Source organism: Alosa pseudoharengus, unplaced genomic scaffold (assembly GCF_046254945.1).
Source record: "Alosa pseudoharengus isolate Yale_2024_CS ecotype anadromous, Long Island Sound unplaced genomic scaffold, YU_APseudo_1.1 YU_APseudo_1.1_scf_23, whole genome shotgun sequence".
Classification (NCBI taxonomy): domain Eukaryota; kingdom Metazoa; phylum Chordata; class Actinopteri; order Clupeiformes; family Clupeidae; genus Alosa; species Alosa pseudoharengus.
Genome location: NW_027468685.1, coordinates 9,114,172 through 9,134,207, shown reverse-complemented (window position 1 = coordinate 9,134,207; position 20,036 = coordinate 9,114,172). Strand labels below are relative to the sequence as shown.

Below are 20,036 nucleotides of genomic sequence, written 5' to 3'. Positions count from 1 at the left end.
TGTACTAGTCGCACCATACCTTGATTGTTTGTTCCCTTTTTTTGTAAGTCGCTTTGGATAAATGCGTCAGCTAAATGACTAAATGGAAATGTCTAAATGCGAATGTGTTTGTATGGAAGAAGGCCATGGCTTGGAATTTGCATGGACACATTCTGGGCACTGATGAGGGGGTAATGCTGGGGGCTTTGTGCAGGTGCTTGCAGCCTGGCCCTGTCTGACGTAAAAGGGAATACGGTAAGCGAGTGCTGGCAGTGTGTGTGTGTAGGTGTTCGTTTGGGCTGAATGACAGAGGTTCCCTGTGTTTGTGGAAGAGGAAAAGATATGAGGAGGAGGTGGTGTGTGTAGGTGGTGTTGGCTTGTTAGCGATTGGGGATAGAGATTGATGTCTGCCGCCACTTACCTTAATGATAGCAAGAATGTGATATGCTGCTGTTATTTTTTTTCCGTTTACTGTCTTCTCTTTTGTTCTACTCACACGACTTCTGCTCTGACTCGGGGGGCCAGAACGGCATCTGAGTCAATAGGGGATTTAGTGTGATGGCTTGCTCTTTTGCCAGCTGGCTAATATCCATACACAAGGGACGCAAACATGCTTTTTTGGAAGCAGAAAGGGTTTCAGGTGGAGCTAAACGGCAAATGAGCTCTCTGGCTTCTCCTGTTACAGAGAGATATTGGAAATGTACCACATATTCCTATTTGTGGATGTGTGCATATCCAATGACAGACCAATATGACCTGGATGTCTTTGTGATTTTAAATATATAAGAATGATACAAGTCAATATAATTTAGTAGCTAGAATACATAAAATAATCCATGTAAAATACTGAGTTGTGAAGATAAGGGGGCCTGGTTAAATATCCATTAGTAAATTATGTTTTTCTGAGAGATGTCCCTACAAGACAAATTTGCCAGAAGGAAAAGATGAACCCAAGAATATCTTAAGTCCTGAAATATTTTCATCCGTAGCCTCTGGGGACTCTCTTGAAGTCTCTCTTTTTAAGCCAGAGCCTCACTTATGTTTTACTGTACTTATCTTCTGCACTCAGTACAAATTGCCACACACACACACACACACACACACACACACACACACACACATACATATATATATATATATATGTATTGCTAGTTAGATGTAAATTGTTTTTCCCCAAGGGAAAGTATATCACATTAGTTTTATTTAATAGTGAAAGACTTACTCTGTTTCCAATGGCTATGAATTGTAATTGCTAAATAGTGGACTGCGAGAACACCTGATTGCTTTGACCCCTGAACTTAGAACAACTTGATATACTGTGCAGCATTGATTTCTCCCCACATCCTAATTTAGACTGTGAGCTGTTCTTTATTTGTCAGAGGCAAAGGTCAGCCCGTTGCAAATTGTAAGCGTTTGTGCACATAGCATAATTGCAATTAGGTTAAAAAATCTGACATTTAACTTGTAGATACAAGGCTCTTTGCAGATTCAGAAATGCTTGGTAATATCTATCTGAAGTCAGGTTATTGATCTTTAAATCAGTTAAAGCGATGGTTCGGAGTAATTTCACCCTAGGGTCCTTTGCACCATGACCCCGAGCCAAACACCCTCCCAGAACCTTTTTTCCCTTGGTCGAACCCTGGACGAGTAGCGCTATCAAAAACTAATGACGTTTTGCAGTCTTGATGGAACCAAATTTTATCTCGTAAATTACCCCACTAATAATGCCCTGAATGGTACGAAACTTCTGCAGTAGTACAACTACGACCTTTAGTCCAATAACGAGGCATTAGAAAGTTTGTAAGTGCACCAGGAGTTTATTTAAATAAGACTTGCCTGATTATCTGCTACTATACCGCTGCATCGACGTTTCTTCCGTGATTTGGGAAAAGCCTGTAAAAGTCCTGGCAGGAAGCATGCATAAGGATGTAGATCCAGGAATGCACTAATATTTTGTTCGTAGTCCAGTTTGCAACAATTATTAGTTATTACTAAGTTGTAAACACTTCGGAAAAAAAATATTTAAAACTGGATATACCAAAAAACGTTGATGTAATCGCTTCCTGCAAGGACTTTTACAGGCTTTTCCCAAATCACGGAAGAAACGTTGACGCAGCGGTATAGTAGCAGATAATCAGGCAAGTCTTATTTAAATAAACTCCTGGTGCACTTACAAACTTTCTAATGCCTCGTTATTGGACTAAATGTCGTAGTTGTACTACTGCAGAAGTTTCGTACCATTCAGGGCATTGTTAGTGGGGTAATTTACGAGATAAAAGTTGGTTCCATCATGACTGCGGAACGTCATTCGTTTCTGACGGCGCTACTCGACCAGGGCTCGACCAAGGGAAAAAAGGTTCTGGGAGGGTGTTTGGCTCGGGGTCATGGTGCAAAGTACCCTAGGGTAAAATTACTCCGAACCATCGCTTTAAATATTTTTTTATTGCACTACAGTGCATACTTGTCTGAAATTATGCAGTCAGGTGCTTCCCATAATCATTTGTGTATCCACACAGATAATGAGCCGTTGTGTTTTTAAGTCAAATCAATAAAAGGGGTCATGACCCCATGACCTCTAGGTCATAGGTACCCTGTGTCCAAATACGCAGAGAGTTCAGGTCACTTAACCTCCACTATCTCTGTCAGTGTTACTGTTCAGTGTGTCTGGCCGAAATAATGAGCATTACACAGTTACTCTGTCCATGGGGGAGATTGCTTCTGTTGTCCCCAATCTTGTGATAAAATCTAAAAAAACAAAAATGGGCTTGGCGGTGCATTCATTTGTTTAATCATGTGCTAATAATGGCAGGGGCAACCCCAGAGATCTAGTGGCGCTGGCTTTATAATGAGCTGGCGGTCACCTCAGGGGAGCGCTGATACTGTAGGCAAGGGAGCGTCCGCTCTGCTTGTCCTCACGTTGTCCCCCCTGAGGAAGACGGGACGAGGACAGGTGACCCCTTAAGGTCCTGCTAGATCAGCAGTGGCGTCACAGGAAGATAAGTTACAAGAGAACCGACCCCCCCCCCCCACGGACCTGTTCCTACAGTTCAGAAGTCTGCCGACACATGCAAGCATATTAGTGTGTGAATAAACACACTCAGACACAGAAAATGAACACACAAACATAGGCATACACACACACACACACACACACACACAAACACACACACACACACACACACACCTGCATTCAGGAGTACATACAAATCAACTTTGATGCGGATCACGTAGTGCGTGCGTGCGTGTGTGCGTGTGCGTGCGTGCGTGCCTGCCTGCATGCGCGCGCGTGTGTGTGTATGTGTGTGTTCCGGATTGCAGCTGTTTGCATTTAGCAAAATGTGATTGAAGTGTAAATGATCCCTCTGAGAGAGTCACAGACACATTTCTGCTTGCAGCTAAGAAATAGAGTGTACTGTACATGCAGATATACTCTACTCCTTTGCTTGCTTGTCCTAAAGACACACACACACACACACACACACACACACAGACAGACACACACACACACACACACACACAAACATGTCCCAAGGCTTTCTGGGAAACAGAGACACCCTCTCATTCCCAGGTCAATGCAAGCGGCCAGACAGTAGGTTTCTGATGCGATTAGAAGCGATACACAGTGAGTGGACACCACACTGGGTGTTTGGTTACGCAGAGGGAACAGTGTGTGTTTCCATCGTGTGTGTCAAACGGGAAATAGCTTGTGCGTTTCTGAGTAGGCCTGTGAATGTGTTTGTGTGTGTGTGTGAGAGAGAGTGTGTGTGTGTTATGTTTGTGTATGTGTGTGTGTGTGTGTGTAGGGGTGTTTGGGTCTGCACTTGTATGTGTGTGGGTCTGAAATAAGGCTAGAGGTTAAAAAAGCACAGAAAGTGACCATAAATCTGTGGAGGAGGTCAATAGACCTACAATCAGTGACGGACTGGGATTAAAAAACGGCCCTGGCATTTTCACCAACCAGCGGCCCACAAGGGGACGCGCATGCACGCGCGTGCACATGCCGGCAACACACAGATATAACTTCACATGCACGGACATAACACGTTTGTAGCCCCATTGGTCATGAACTCTAACTTTAATATGCATAAAGACTGAACCAAGAACATGGATATATCAATGCACAACTCCAAAAAAATGAATGCAATATGACATATGAAAATGAAAAAAGAATAGCCTAGAATACATGGATTTCTATGCAACGTCACGCACCATAGAACAGCATAGAGCAGTGCTCTCCATGAAAAGAACAAAATGAGTTTTTGTGCTGAAAACTGCACTAATTCGAAATCACGATGGTTAGAGAATGTTCAATATGTTCAATATCCCTAAAGGAATGCATGTCTTCGCCAAAAATGACAAAATACAATGTTAATGCAAATGAACGGCAAACTCTGAAATAATAGCCTGAAATGAGATGTTAGTATCATTGAGACAACAGGGGACCAGGGGTATATAAAAAATTCCGATTGTAGCTTACAGCAGGCGACTATTTAAGTCAAGTTTATAACGTTGTATAGCGCGAATGTAGTTTTGTTGGTAAACGGGAAACCCATCAGAGCAGCCGCTCCACAAACGTGTCTTAATTAACGTCATGGTAAAGAGGTTTAACTGCTGGAGAAGGAAATAGCAACAGATTGCACAGTTCTTGCAGGTAGCACATTTCTTGCTCACCAGTCACCAGGTTTATTTATGTATCTTCATATCTCCACGGCATCATCAAAGTCCGACGCTTTGACTGTAGGCCTACTCGTTTAGGGACTGTACGATATTTAGCGGGGGGGGGGGAGGGCCGGTCGCCAGACGATCGGGTTAAAAATGTTCTGCCTGGCCCTCCCCCCTGGTCAATTTTTTTTTTTTTTCCAGGGGCCTCCCCCCGGCTCAAAAAAATTCTCCTAGGCCCTCCCCCCTACGTGAATCAAATAAAACTGGTCGAAAAATGACGTTTACAAGGTTAAAACGGCCAGCAAATGTCATAAGCACACATACACACACACAGGGCTACAAACCAGTGTTGCGCAGGTTGGTCACAAGCGGCCCGCGGTCGCCCGATATTTTAATAAACCCGACCGCAACTCGGACCGCGAATATTAATTAGGACAAAATTATACCCGACCCGCGATCCGACCCGCTTATTTACAAAATGTGTGCTTTTGGTTATAGCCTGCATGCAGTAGTCCATTTCTGTAAAACAAACTAATTTATTTGCGAAACTTTATGCAGTAGAACTACACGCAGTAGGCATGCAGGACATAATGTTTGCGCAGGAGAGAGAATGAGAATAAGAGCGCAAGCACGCACGCAACCACCAAGGATTAGAACACTAGGATAAGATTTGGCCATGGACATACTTCTTTCGAAAATAGAAATGGGGGGGGCAAGGTAGGCAAGAGAGATAAATTGCTGGTCAAAACGTTAGCGTAAGAACTGGTTTAAAATGCTGAATGAAGCACAAAGCTTTACTAAAGCACATCCACTGTTTAAAGTCACAAACACAACGAACTAAGGCAAGCAGGGCCGGAGTGGGGCCACTTTTCAGCCCGGGAGTTTCAGGCCCAAGACCGGCCCACGTTTTCCATAGTGGTGGAAATTGGATAAATGAAGCAACATTTCAGCTCTTACTATCCTGTAGTTTTTATTAGTACCATGGTTCAACAAATGTGTAAAGGTTATATAATAATTCACTTCAACTGAGAAGTTAACAACAAATATTCCACTATTCCACAAGTTAAAACAGACAGAAAGAAAGAAAGCCTTTGAAATGTAGCCTATCCCACGCTTCCACAAAGAGGCATATTGAACTAATGTTTAGGCTACATGTTTTTGCATGGGTAGGCTATATTGTTGTTTGGTGATTTAGCCTACTTCTTTACTACACCCTCTTCTAAGCAAACAAGGCATATAGGTTCATCATGTAGCATAACTATTTTGCTCTTTCACTAATTTCGGGCTCATCATTTTCAGTGGTCGACTGGTTGATCTGCTGCTCAGAGGCTACAATTTGATCAAACTTCAGTTTTGTTATTAATATTTGCATACTGCAAAGTCTATGAATCGGATACAAAAGGCTAATATTTTAAGAAATGTAATATGTTGCTTGCAAATAGCTTGACAACGCTACAAACGTCCAATATTAGGCCAATAACTGCTAATAATCATTGCCTATAGGCTATCTCTCTTTACCAGTTGCCACTTTTGTCTGTAGGCCTAATCTAGAAGCTTGGCACATTTAGCAGCATCTACCTGGCCGTTTCAGTCCCTCCTGGCCTCTTTCTACCATCCATCCTTCCTGACGCTTATGGCTACTGTAGGGCCGGCCCGGCTATCCGTATCTGAGAAAAGTTTTTGGAAAAGACGGGCTATATGGACCCAACCAACTCTTTTTGGGAGGGGAGAACTCCCTCACACGGTAGGCTACAACCCATGCAGAGGCAACGGTGCCATGCAATCAATGCGGAATGTGTAGCCTAGGCTACTTTTTGAGAAGTTAGACTAACGTGACAAATGTCAATATTTTTTTCCTCGACCGGCCCAAAAGTGAAGCGGCCCACCAGGAATTCTCCCGATTCTCCCGATTACCCACCCCGGGCCTGCTTGTACTACTGTCATCTTCTTTAAGAACTTTTCCCAATATTTCCCATAGCCTATATCGCTTTTCCTGAAGGGGTGTCTATTATTTTAACTCGCGTCTTCAGCTTCTTTACTGTTGACTTACTGTATTGATGCGTTACTGTATTGATGCTAGCCTTTTCGTGATATTTTAAGTAGGCCTATTTGTAGAAAATATATATTTAATTAATTTTAACTGACCCGCCCGCAAATGACCCGAATATCATTAAAATATTTGGTTTATGACTCATAACCGCGGGTGACCTGCAAGCTTACGAGGGGAGTTGTGGGAGATTCAGGTAGGGTTGCGACTTTTTGGACTCGCCCACTCTGTCAAAGAGACGTGAATCATGTTTTGGCCTACAAACCTTTTAAAATATCGAAAACGGATCATTGATCAGGGGGGAAAAATATCATTGATCAGGAAAAAATAATTTTCCTCGGCCCTCCCCCCAGGCCAAAAAAATTCTCCTGGGCCTTCCCCTAAGGCTTAAAAAATTATCTTAGGCCCTCCCCCCCCTGACGACCGGCCCTCCCCCCCCCGGTAAATATCGTACAGTCCCTTAGAGGAGACTTTTTCAGGCTGTCCCAGTGCATGGCGAGATGTGTCAATTCCGACTGTAGATTTTCAACCGTAGCACCTTCACTGAATTTAAACAGACATTCTCATATGTTTCGAAGTGCATTTGGGGGCAGTTTATTAGCTTTTATAAGGGGAAAATTCCGAGGATCAAGGCATGCTAGATCGGCAATTCCCCGTGCTGAAGGAAGTAGACGCATTCGGTTTTGAAATTCCCAGAAGTCATTGCTTCATGTAGCCTAACTTTTGTAAACCAATAATAAAATAAAAGATACAGGCAGCATATTTATTGTATTCCAATTTCAAACAATGCACTTTTAAATCATTTGATTGAATAAGGTTACAAAATAATGTAGACTAATGTAAATATTGACGGTCACCATGACTGTAGTATAGAGATTCATGTCTGGTATAAATACTGATTAGGTATCACCTTCTATGAAGAAGGAAAAGGGAGTTAGAGATAAGTGGCTTATTCGAAGCCATGTAACACTATTAATGCTTAATAGAGGGGGCGAGAGATATTGTAAAACTGTCTTTACGATAAATGGGCCGCGCGAACCCGACAAGCATGCTGGCCCAAACGGCTCACGAGGGGCCGCGGCCCTTCTGGCATCTGCCCAAATGCCAGACCGTCCAGTCCGTCACTTCCTACAATGCACAACAGGGACAGCTAGGTTGGTCTCACAGAGAAGAGGGGTGGGGGCAGCAGGTTATGTGGGAGATGACGCAGGTCAAAACATAGTAGAATGATGTGCAAAAAGCTGAAGTGGACAGTCAAGGTATGGAATGAAGGTTTTTATATGTATTTATTTATTTATTTATTTATCAACATGACATTGGCAGGGTTAAAACTGACAGATGGAGTTTGAGAGAAAAAGCAGCAGTGTGCCTGGGGTGCAGAAAGAGAGAGAGAGAGAGAGAGAGAGAGAGAGAGAAAGAGAGGGAGAGAGAGAGAGAGAGAGAGAGAGAGAGAAAGAGAGGGAGAGAGAGAGAGAGAGAGAAAGAGAGGGAGAGAGAGAGAGAGAGTAGCAACACTGTATATGTGGAGAGGTTAATGATGAAAGTGAGACAGGGTGAATGTGGGCTGTGTGTGTGTGTGTGTGTCTGTGTGTGTGTGTTGGGGGGTGCGTGCGTGCGTGCGTGCGTGCGTACGTGTGTGTGTGTGTGTACGTGTGTGTGTGTGTGTGTGTGTGTGTGTTGGGGTGGTGAGGGGGGAGGCAGACAGAAACAGCTGTAGGGTGGGAGGTGAACCGTATCAGGTTGGAGAAGTTGAGAGAGAGAGGGAGAGAGAGAGAGGGAGAGAGAGAGAGAGAGAGAGAGATAGCTGCAGAGTGAAGACAGTGGGGCGACAGGGTGGGGGTTGGGGGTCGGGAGACACCCAATACAGGATAAACATGGATGGCGGAGAAACGAGCATCTGACCCTGCGTCTGGACACACACTGGGATCAGTTGAGATGGAAAACTGGAGCATGTGGGTATGTGGATGGTGGTGGTGAGGGGGTATGTGTTGCTGGAGAGATTTATTTTATTTGGGGGGAGGAGGGTATAGGGTATAGGGTAGGATAAGAGAAGGGGTTTAGGTGGGCTGGGTTTAGTTAGAGATACAGGGATCACGGTTTGTGTTTCTAAAAGCCACTTTAGCATGATTCGCCACACTCTAAATTTAGGGCAAGCTCGTGGGGAGAGAGGGAGTGATAGAGAGAGAGAGGGAGAGAGAGAGGGAGAGAGAATCTGTAAAAAGGTCAAGATGGCATTAAGCCTTCTGTGCTTTTCCCATGTGTGTGTGTGTGTGGGTGGTCTGTTACTGTAGAAAACACAGTGTGTGTGTGTGTGTGTGGTGAGTGAGTGTGTGTGTGTTTGTGTGTTTGTGTGTCTGTTACTGTAGAAAGCACAGTGTGTGTGTGTGTGTGTGTGTGTGTGTGTGTGTGTGTGTGTGTGTGTGTGTGTGTGTGTGTGTGTGTGTGTGTGTGCGGTATGTTACTGTAGAAAGCACAGTGTGTGTGGTGTGTGTGTGTGTGCTCTACCAAAGATCAGCCAAACAGTAGAGTAAGGGTGATGTCACAGTGTCTTTATTCACATGTTAACATCATTCATGGTGCATCCTGACTCAGATGGCTGTATTGGAAAAGACTTAGCATCCAAATCACAGCAAGACAGAATTTTAAGAACATCAAATCTGTAAATACGCTATGGAAATGTGCAGTATTCCATTAAAAGCTGTTCTTCACAGCCCTTTGGTTAGACATGTATGTCTATGGCTTACATACAGTTTGCATTGTTCAGGTATAAAGTGCTTTGTTGCTGTTGCTAATCTAGATGGCATTAATGATTGTCAAATATAATTGATTAAGCATTATTTTTAAACCATTACACAGGTCATTGGTTCAACAGATGAAATCATATGAATACTTACAGTAGATTGACCATGTATCAGACATTTGAGATTCTATATTACTTTTATATGATTTTAAAATAAATGTAGTTCAAATAGTGAGTAGGGAGAAAAAAGTGACCTTTGACATGTACAAGGCACAGACAGAACCATACAATAAAACATCGTTTAGCATAAGCAAAGCTATAAAGTGTCACAAATTGAATTGCGAGGTTACCTCATGGTAAGGATACTGCTAAGGACACATGGTAAGGACACTAAACTTGAACCCTGGTTTATAGGACAACATAACCATGTCATGCTCTTGTAATGACAGATGTCAAACATGTCATAGTAAATGTATAATGGTGTATCAGTATAATATCACCATACACCAGTCATGACGTTTTGTACTACGACAGCTATGTGACAATAACATGTACATTTAAAGACCATTCATGATTGGCCATCAGCAGATGATATTGACTACAACATGTTTATGACACTTATGTTAGTCTTGCTTAAAGGAGAACTGCAGCAGCTCGATCTTGGTAACACCGATTTTTTTGTTTTGCTTTGTTTTGTACCAACAGTGCGAGAAACAGAGATCTATGTGAAAAATTGTGAGTTTTCTTTTAGACTGTATGAAGCCTGGTTTCAAATAAACTGTTATTGTACTGTGGGGGGCTTGCAATGACGGTACAAAAGACATATCCAACATGTTACAAACACTGACATACTGTAAATGCTTAAAACATTCAAATAAGATATAAGGAATGTACAATTACATATTAATTACAAAATCACTTGAGCTAAAATAAAGTCTTAAAATGCAAGTAATTCAACTACCACACACCACACATACACCTTCAAGTAGAACGAAATATGCAGTTTGACATTGTACAAAATATTTATAAAAGTCAGTAGTAATAGGTGTACTAACTCTCTGCGTCCTTATTTGACATACACTTCTGCCAGGGACTGTAGGGTAGCGCCTGGAGCAGGAAGAGGATCCCGCCAATTATGAGCAGGGTGGCAGCACAGGCCGACAAACTCACTGACCACGAGAGCTCATGATGCAGCGGCACTGTGTGGTCACTCGCCAACAACGCCAGCACCGATTGGTGGAAAACAATGAGTGACAGCAGAAGCAGGATGCCTACAGTAAAGAAGAGAAAGTCACAAGAACAGTTATTTATTACATTTTTCTTTTACTTTCTAATTCTTACTTATTCATTTGGCTGACGATTGTGACTTACATATGGCAATTATTACAAGGGCCCTGGAGTAACTCGGGGTTAAGTGCCTTGCTTAGAGGCACAACAGTGGCAAACCCACAACTTTTCTGGCTTCTGCATGTTCCTTAGCCATGATGCTACCTCTGCCCTTCTAGATTTCATTCAGTTATTTAAATCCATTTTGATATCTTGAAAGACTTTTTTTGAACCCTCCAGAACCATGCTATAAATATGAACTGTATAGATGTTCTGTCAAAGTTCAGTCAGTGTCCAGTGATGCAATGCGTCATGTCACCGTAATTGATAATTGAATGATAGTGATGCAATAACAGCTTAGTTAAAGAGAGGGCCATTTTAAGTCATCTGACTTTCTGAAAGCTGTCACTACATATTTATGACATGTTAGACATGGCTATGTCAATCTTATAGGTCTCCAATGATGAGTGTTCAAGTAAAGTGTAATTCTGTGCAGTAAAGTGTGTTTCAGTGCAGTAATGTGTGGTTCTGTGCAGTAAAATGTAGCCTAGTTCTGTGCAGGAAAGAGTGGTTCTATGCAGTAAAGTGCACTGTAGCTCTGTGCAGTCACGTGTAGTTCTGTACAGTAAGGTGAAGTTCTGGTGGGCTAATGTTAAGCTGGAGCCATGTTCCTCACCAGACAGTGTGAAGCAGACGGAGGCGGGCTTCAGGAAGAAGGGCACGCGTTTACTGATGGCCATGGTTATGCAGATGGCGCCCATGGACATGAGGAAGAGGCTGAAGATGGCCATGAGACCTGTCGCCGTGCTAAGTTCTGGAGAGGAGAAAAGGGAGATTCCAATATTCTACTGAAAACGTGTTATGGCAGTTGGGTCTAGGACTAGCATTGGAATCCTATGAAAGAAGTGGCTAAAGTACTGTACCCTGAATAAAACTTATTTTGTTAAACCAGTTGGGCCCCTTTCTATTAAACTACCAATGTCATAATCATTCTTTATGACATCTAACATTGTTCCACAGCTTAAGGCATACTAAGGTCTAAAATGATGATGAAAAAATATTGTTTGTGAGACAAGTGACAGTTTTATTCATGTAAGTGAATGTGATTTCTTTTTAGGTTAGGTGTTGCCTGAGAATTTACCATATTTGATTGGTTGGTGAGTGATACATGTGACCCAAGCTACAGTAGTTAGCCATTATGTTTTTTTCAATGGGAAAAAGATTGCTAGCTATCTTCCCTTATAAGAACCATTAGCATTAGCAACAGGTTTCACTCTTATCGTTGACTCCACCTAATGAACTCCCATAATGCAGTTTTTTTATACCGGTCTGTACAAGCAAACAGTTACCTGCTAAATTTACTCCAACAGCTAACATACAAATTTGAATTTGAAATTTAAAAAGATGATAGACAACATATTGCATTCATTGAACATTGCTGGAAGAGACTATCTACTTTTACTTTTTCATTTAAAGGAATAGGTATTAATGGCATAGATTCCAATTCCAATCTGCTTATTACGATCTCCACCCTTTAGTAATTTCATAATATTATTTCATCATGTGTTTTACGTTTGCTGTGTTCAAAATGGTGGACCAAACACTCTGTTAATGCTGCAGGTAGAGCTGCCCCTCCTGTCCTCGTTCTGTCATAAAGTGACTCTCAGCCGTACGAGAAAGACCTACATGGTGAATCACTCTCTGGTGATCATTTAGTAGAATTGATAGCAGATATTGAGGGACAGCTTGTTGTTAGTTTGAATACCAATTTGACAAGACCTATAGACCCTTTCAACAATAAAAACAAAAACAATGCTTGAACGTTCTATTTGGTTCCCAATCTACTTCCTCTGCATATGGAATGTTAAAACGGAAGCCTTGTGGGGCCAACTATGATGCTGATAATGGAACTCTCTTGAAAGGGTCTATATTCTGAAAATGCACAACTGTCGATGGAGAGAATGAGGGGGAGACAGAGAAAAGAGAGAGATGTGTCTGTGAATGTGTGTGGGAGTGAAGGAGGGAGGGAGAGGGGAGGGGAGGAGGATGGAGAGGAGGGCTGGATGGCTGACTCACTCTTGTCCGTTGTCTTTTGAAACAGAACCGCATTCTCTCCGGTGGTGAAGAACTTGAAGAAGGTGCAGTTAGATTCTCGAGTGGAGAGAGAGAGGTGGGGAGAGAGGTAAAGAGCACAGCAGTGCGGCTAGTCACACACACACACATACACACACACACACACACACACACACACACACTCACAGTGCACACACACACATACAAACAAACACACGCACACAATGCACTCACACGCACATACATACAAACAAACACACACACAATGCACACATACAAACAAATACACACACACACACAATGCACACACGCACATACATACAAACACACACACACACAATGCACTCACACGCACATACAAACAAACACACACACAATGCACACACACACATACAAACAAACACACACACACACAATGCACTCACACACACATACAAACACACACACACACAATGCACTCACACGCACATACAAACAAACACACACACAATGCACACACACACATACAAACAAACACACACACAATGCACACACACACATACAAACAAACACACACAATGCACACACGCACAAACACACACACATACACAAACACCCTCTGTCACACACAGACACATTTTACACTGCACCCCAGTTTCATCAAAAGAATCATGCATATTGTATAGAATGACACGTATTACAGTAATTCATGTTGCAGCAGTAACTGATAACGCTGGTTATCATTAGCATTAGTGCTCCCATTTTGATGTGTGATTCCAGACAGGTTTGTTGTTTTGAGTTGTCAATCTGATCAGTGTAGCACTTTAGCTGTGAGGGGTTGACAAACGAGGTCTAATGGAGTTCGTATCACTTAGATGAACTGCCATAAATATGCTCTAAAATGTAAGCATTCCAAACGAATTTCTCCGTCAGCTCTTCCAGGAATATGCCGTGTGCCATGCATACTGTAAGTATTAGACATGCTGCTGTTTTTACGGCATGGGTTTCCACATTCATCCTCTAGAAATCTACCTTCATTCCCCTGCCTCTGAAGTATAGACGCTCCAAAAGGATCAGCCATCCTGAATTAGTTACATAGTTACATATTTGTATGGTACATACTAATTAGTTGAATTTTATTTAACCAGCCATCCTGAATTAGTTACGTATTCGTATGGTACATATTAGTTGAATTTTATTAAACCAGCCATCCCGAATTAGTTAGTTATGTATTTGTATGGTATATATTAGTTAAATATTATTAAACCAGCCATCCTGAATTAGTTAGTTATGTATTTGTATTGTGTATGCCAATTATTAGTTGCAATCGATTTGATGGCCACAATGACAGGTCACTGTTGCGTCACCCATGCACTGCTAGTCCATGACCACCACAGCACGTAGCGTGTGAGGACCGGGCCGTACCTCCCGGCAGATCCGCGGGGCCGCAGCTTTCCCTCTCTGGGTCGACGTCGGCCACCCACAGGGACTTGACGCAGCTCTTCCACAGGCCGTAGTGCGCCACCAGGCAGGTGTGGTTGCTGGAGAAGCTCTTGGATGGCGCCAGCTCCGCCCAGAACTCGGTGCCCACGCCGAGCACGGCCAGCACGATGCCCACCACCGCCACAAAGAACGCCAGCTTGATCTTGCCCTCCTGGCTCTCGCTCATGCCGGCCCTGGAAGCAGTCGCCGAGGCGGTGCGCGCCCGCCGCTTGGCCCCCCCGTGAGCCCCGCTCATCACGCCAGGAGCCCCCGCAGATCCAGGGTTCACCCCTCCGGGCCCAGATGTCCTCCCCTCGTCATCGTGGATGTAGAAGGTGGACCACATGTCTGCCGAGCTGTGTCAGGGATGGCCTGCTGAGACCTATTGGAACGTGGAGACAATTAGGGACTAGTTTATTTGTAATACTGGAACGTGGAGCCAATTAGGGACTAGTTTATTTGTAATACTGGAACGTGGAGCCAATTAGGGACTAGTTTATTTGTAATACTGGAACCTGGAGCCAATTAGGGACTAGTTTATTTATAATACTGGAACCAATTAGGGACTAGTTTATTTATAATACTGGAACCTGGAGCCAATTAGGGACTAGTTTATTTATAATACTGGAACCAAGGGTAAGAGCCAACTGAGACTAGTTAATTTGTAATAATAATTATGACCGCCGCGCAGCGAAGTCAGATTTTTTTTTTCTTTTTTTTTCTTTTTTTCTTTTTCGCATGCCCAAATTTCCGTCAAGGATTCCCGGGACACTGAAAGACCGGGGTACACGAAACTTGGTGGGCATGTAGCCCCACATAGATAGCATGGAACCATTGTTTTTCGTTTTCATCTGTAGCCCCCCCGCTGCACTGGACCCCCCGAAAGGAGGGTAGGGCAGACACAGTTTTCTGTGAATATCTCGAGAACCGTAGGGTTTAGGAGGACCACCTTTTTTTTATGTTGATCTTAAGGGGCCATGTCAACCCATTCCATAACCACTCATTTCATGTATAGCGCCACCTAGTTAAAAACAAAAAAGTAAAAATGAGGTGTTGTAATCGCAGGTATCTGTGACCTAACATGGTTAAAACTGCACGAAATTGGAAGTGTAGGATCATTATGACACCCTCTGAATGCATGCCAAGTTTTGTGGAATTCCGTTCATGGGGGGCCACACAATAAATTAATTTATGTTACTGTACACCAACTGGCCTGTAGGTGGCCGGAGACAGTTTTCTGTGAATATCTCGAGAACCTAGGGCCTAGGAGGGCCACCTTTTTTTGGTATGTTGGTCTTAAGGGGCCATGTCAACCCATCCCATTTCCACTTATTTCATGTATAGTGCCACCTAGTTAAAAATTAAAAAGCAAAAAATTAGGTGTTTTAATCACAATATCTCTGGCTGACATGGTCAAAACTGCACAAAATTGAAAGTGTAGGATCATTATGACACCCCCCGAATGCATGCCAAGTTTTGTGAACTTTCGTTCATGGGGGGCCATACAATAAAACAATTTATGTGTACATTTAGTGACCGAGTTTTCTGTGAATATCTTGAGAACCGTAGGGTCTAGGATGACCAATTTTTTGCGTATGTTTGCCTCCAGGGGTCATGTTAACCCATTCCATATGCACACATGTGCATAAACAGATACACATGCACACACATACATTCACAGTAATCATACGTATGACATATACTCACACAGTAGACATATGTATGCATGCATGCACATGCACACACACAGGCACATACGCAGGCACACACACAAGCACATGCACGCACACACACACACACACACACACACACACCCACACACACATAAACATAAACATGTACACGCACACATGCACACAATTCAAGAATTTCTCAGAATTATGAACAGGCAAGATGGGGGTGGGGTTGTATAAAATGTATTTTACATGTGAAATCTATGAACTAATCATGTTTTGGTACTTGTTGTCTAGCAGATACCAGTGAGAATTGAGTGTGCATAATGCAATTCAGTGAGACAGTTAGAATCATGCCTTTCAGCTTGACTTATTTTTGTGGAAAAAATGTGCTGGACTGGGCGGCGGTCATATTTTGTACCGCTCTGCGGTACATCTAGTTTATTTAAAAATTAAGAGGTATTGATATAAATGAGACAAAGGAGATATTTGTTACCTGTCAGGAACGGCCTGTACTGATAAGACCTACTGGAACCAGGTGTACTGTAAGAGCCAATTAGGGACTAGTTCATTTATAATAAAGATTTAGTCAAAAACAATTACTATGGTTTAGACAATTTCATGATCATTCATCAGGAGTGTATTGGTGACTTTCATTGAAAGTGTTACCCATAATTTAGTAATGTATAGACACTGAAATCAATTCTGTATTTTGAGCCTCCGGATAGTACTACGTCAATGTGAAACTGATAACTGATGACCATGCCATGTCTCAAATACCAGTTGTTAGAACGGAGCAATATGACTAGTCATTGAGCAATGACTGATAATGACTGACTCTTCTCTATTATTGTGTTACATGCTCCAACTGTAGAGCACTTTGAACTGCATTTTGTGTATGAAAGGTGCTATACAAGTAAAGCTTATTATTATTATATTATTATTATTACTCCAAGAATACGTCAAAGGAGATATTTCTGCCATGTGTGTGTGTGTGTGTGAGAGAGAGAGAGAGAGAGAGAGAGAGAGAGAGAGAGATTTCTGCCCTGTCTATGCCTGGAGTGTAGAGAGTTTATAAAGTATGTGTGTCTTGTAAGTTGGAAGCCATATTTGATGGTAAATTCCTTTGAAGATCCTCTAACTTCACTGCACTGGTAAAAGCTCGATCACTGCAACATAGAGTGCCATTTTCCAAAGAGTGTGAGAGAATGACTCTCTCTCTCTCACATACACACACACACACATAAACAGACAGAGAAAGAGAGAGAGACATGTGCATGTTTGTGTGCTTGAGGAAGAGATAGAGACAGCAAGATCATTTGAGTAAAATCAAATCAGTAAGGCACAATGACACAATATTTATGCCTGTCATAACATTATTATTGGCTCCATGTCATACATGCACCGTATGGCTCTGCACGTATGAGATCATGTGTGCCTGAGGATTGTGAAATAGCTTATCTCATGTTTTAGTCAAGGCATCATGTTGACTCGCCTGTAATAGATCACCCCTTTTGACAGCTAGAGCTAGCCCTCTAAATATGTAGCAGCCATTCCCTCTGACACTCTGTACAACTGAATGTATGGTGGTTAATGCATGCAAATGCTAGTATCACAGAAGTCATCTCTTGTTAGTGTGTTTGTGCGCTTTTAAAAAAACTGAAAGTGTGTAGGGTGGACATGTGGTTCACGAGAAACCAGGCGGAACAGATGGACTTGCTGCCATGTCCAGTGAGGTAACTGATACGCACACCCGTAAATAATTGTATGTGCTTGGCAACAGTAGCTGCATACAAATATAATGACACACACACATACACACTCAAACACACACACACAAACACACAGAGACACACATGCACACACACACTCACACATAAACATAACCTTGTTCTCACTCAGTTCTTATCTCTAATCTACTGTATCTCTCTACAGTTCTCTCATGCTCACACATTAAGACCTGCATTCACACATTGTGTGTCTTAAAGCCCCTCATTACATTGCTACTTATCACTGGATATTGCAGAAATAACAGCAAGGCAATCAAGTCCCTTGTGTAATGAAGCAGAAAATAATGAGCACTGTGACTTGTCCTTTACCAGACCTTGTCTCTGTTAATTACACCGTAATTATCGAACACGGCACAACTTTTCAGTGCAGTTTGCTTTCCTACTTCAGATGAGTCCACAGAAGTGGTATCAGCTTGACTTTATTTCTACTAAAACTTGATGGTGCAGTTAAATATCTTGATGTGTGTATAATGTTTGCATTAATCTCCGCAAATATGCATTTTGAAAGGACAATAACAGTGACCATGATTACAGCTGGACCACGTGCAGCAGGGAAAGCAGCAGCAGCAACAACAGCAGCAGACAACCTAAGATCTGTGTGTTTGTATCTGTATGTGTGTGTGTGAGTCAGCAAGTGAGTGTGTTTATGTTTAAGGGTTAACCGTGCTCAGATCATGCCAGTGAGTGTGTTTGTGTGTGTGTGTGTGAGAGAGAGAGAGCGAAATAGATAGAGCGCAGCTAATTAAACACGCCGGTGTCTAGGAATGAGTTTGCTGACCTGGTTGGCTGTGTGTGGCTGGGACCGCAGTGCGAAGCACTCTTAGGGTACAGCTGAAACAGGGAGAGACTGAGGGAAGAAAAGAGAGACAGACAGAAAGAGTGAAAGAGAGAGGGGGGGGGAGAGAGAGAGAAACAGGGTGGGGTCAAATCATCGGCCCCTCCCACCGTGTCACAAGGTTAATTTGTCAAAAATGGCGGCAGTCCATATCTGTTAATCAGGTGGTCATACTTTTTTGCAGCCTCTTGTAAAGTGTATTTGTGAACTTCAGCATCATATGCATGTGCTCTGATAGTGTGTGTGTGTGTGTGTGTGTGTGTGTGTGTGTGTTGTGTATATGTGTGTGTGTGTGTGTGTGTGTGTGTGTGTGTGTGTGTGTGTGTGTGTGTGTGTGTGTGTGTGTGTTGGAGAGGGACTCTATTTTTGACAAACACCTGTTAATGACATTAAAAGGACCTGCGTAAGAGGACCACAGCAAGATCTCTCTCTCTCCATTTCACACACTCTCTCTCCATTTCTCTCTCTCTCCATTTCACTCTCTCTCCATTTCACTCTCTCTCTCTCCATTTCACTCTCTCTCTTCATTTCACACACTCTCCATTTCACTCTCTCCATTTCACACACTCTCTCTCCATTTCTCTCTCTCCATTTCACTCTCTCTCCATTTCACTCTCTCTCTCTCCATTTCACTCTCTCCATTTCACACACTCTCTCTCCATTTCTCTCTCTCCATTTCACTCTCTCTCCATTTCACTCTCTCTCTCTCCATTTCTCTCTCTCCATTTCACTCTCTCTCTCTCCTCTCCCCATTTCACTCGCCCCTGCTCTCTCTCTATCTCTCACACACACACACACACACACACATTCTCTCTTTCCTTTTTTCTCTTTTGCTTGTTGTCTTCCTGTATGAGGAGTATTTGTGTGTTTGATTCTGTATGAGTCAGAGTGAGTGTGTGTGAAATAGTCAGTATGTGTATGTGTGTGTGTGTGTGTGTGTGTGTGTGTGTGTGTGTGTGTCTGCACGCACATGCACAAGCATAAGAGAGAGAGAGGGGGGGGGGGGGTTGTGATGTTTTCAGTAATTTCCGATGTTTAAAGCATTTCAACGTTAGCAATCATGATTGGTCTGAGCATGCCGCAAGAGGAGAAAGTCTTATTCTGAGACAGAAATTTGAGTAAGTTGATTGCGTTTTTACCCTTGAGGGAGATCCAAGGTCCTGTGGCTACTTCATTTAGCAGTCAGCTATGTAAAGGTGCTATATAAAGATGAGTTATGCACTCTGGCCTAGGCCGAAGGCTGAAGCCATTACAGTTCTGAAATGTCACGCATTCATACAGAGAAAATCTGAAAGCATGAAGTAAAGGGCAGGGCTCAGATGTACCTAAACATTCCCATGTTTGTGCAAATGCAATAACATTAAACACAGACACACGGCCTATCACTTTGCATCAGAACCTCCTACCAAATCAGAAAAACCCCAGCGGCAGTAATCACTACGCTAAAGAT

At 42.8% G+C, this 20,036-nt stretch overlaps 2 protein-coding genes across 2 annotated transcripts in view; one reads left to right on the top strand and one right to left on the bottom strand.

Annotated features, from left to right (window-relative positions):
- LOC143140430 (glyceraldehyde-3-phosphate dehydrogenase-like) overlaps positions 1-20,036 on the top strand; it is a 227,536-nt gene that overhangs the window by 54,435 nt on the left and 153,065 nt on the right. The window lies entirely within an intron of this gene.
- Positions 10,395-14,634, bottom strand: cacng6a (calcium channel, voltage-dependent, gamma subunit 6a). Its single transcript, XM_076300912.1, has 4 exons — positions 14,232-14,634; positions 12,831-12,905; positions 11,431-11,568; positions 10,395-10,699 (listed from the first exon to the last, which is right to left on the bottom strand). The coding sequence occupies exons 1-4, from the start codon at positions 14,632-14,634 to the stop codon at positions 10,479-10,481; spliced, it is 837 nt and encodes a 278-aa protein (XP_076157027.1). The 3' UTR covers positions 10,395-10,478.

Excerpts from the sequence above, each read along its gene's own strand:
- cacng6a (XM_076300912.1), bottom strand. The coding sequence starts at position 14,634 with ATGTGGTCCACCTTCTACATCCACGATGACGAGGGGAGGACATCTGGG. Across the intron at positions 11,569-12,830 it reads TCAAAAGACAACGGACAAGA|AACTTAGCACGGCGACAGGT; the intron begins GTGAGTCAGCCA and ends TCTCCTCTCCAG. Across the intron at positions 10,700-11,430 it reads CGTCTGCTTCACACTGTCTG|GCATCCTGCTTCTGCTGTCA; the intron begins GTGAGGAACATG and ends TCTTTACTGTAG.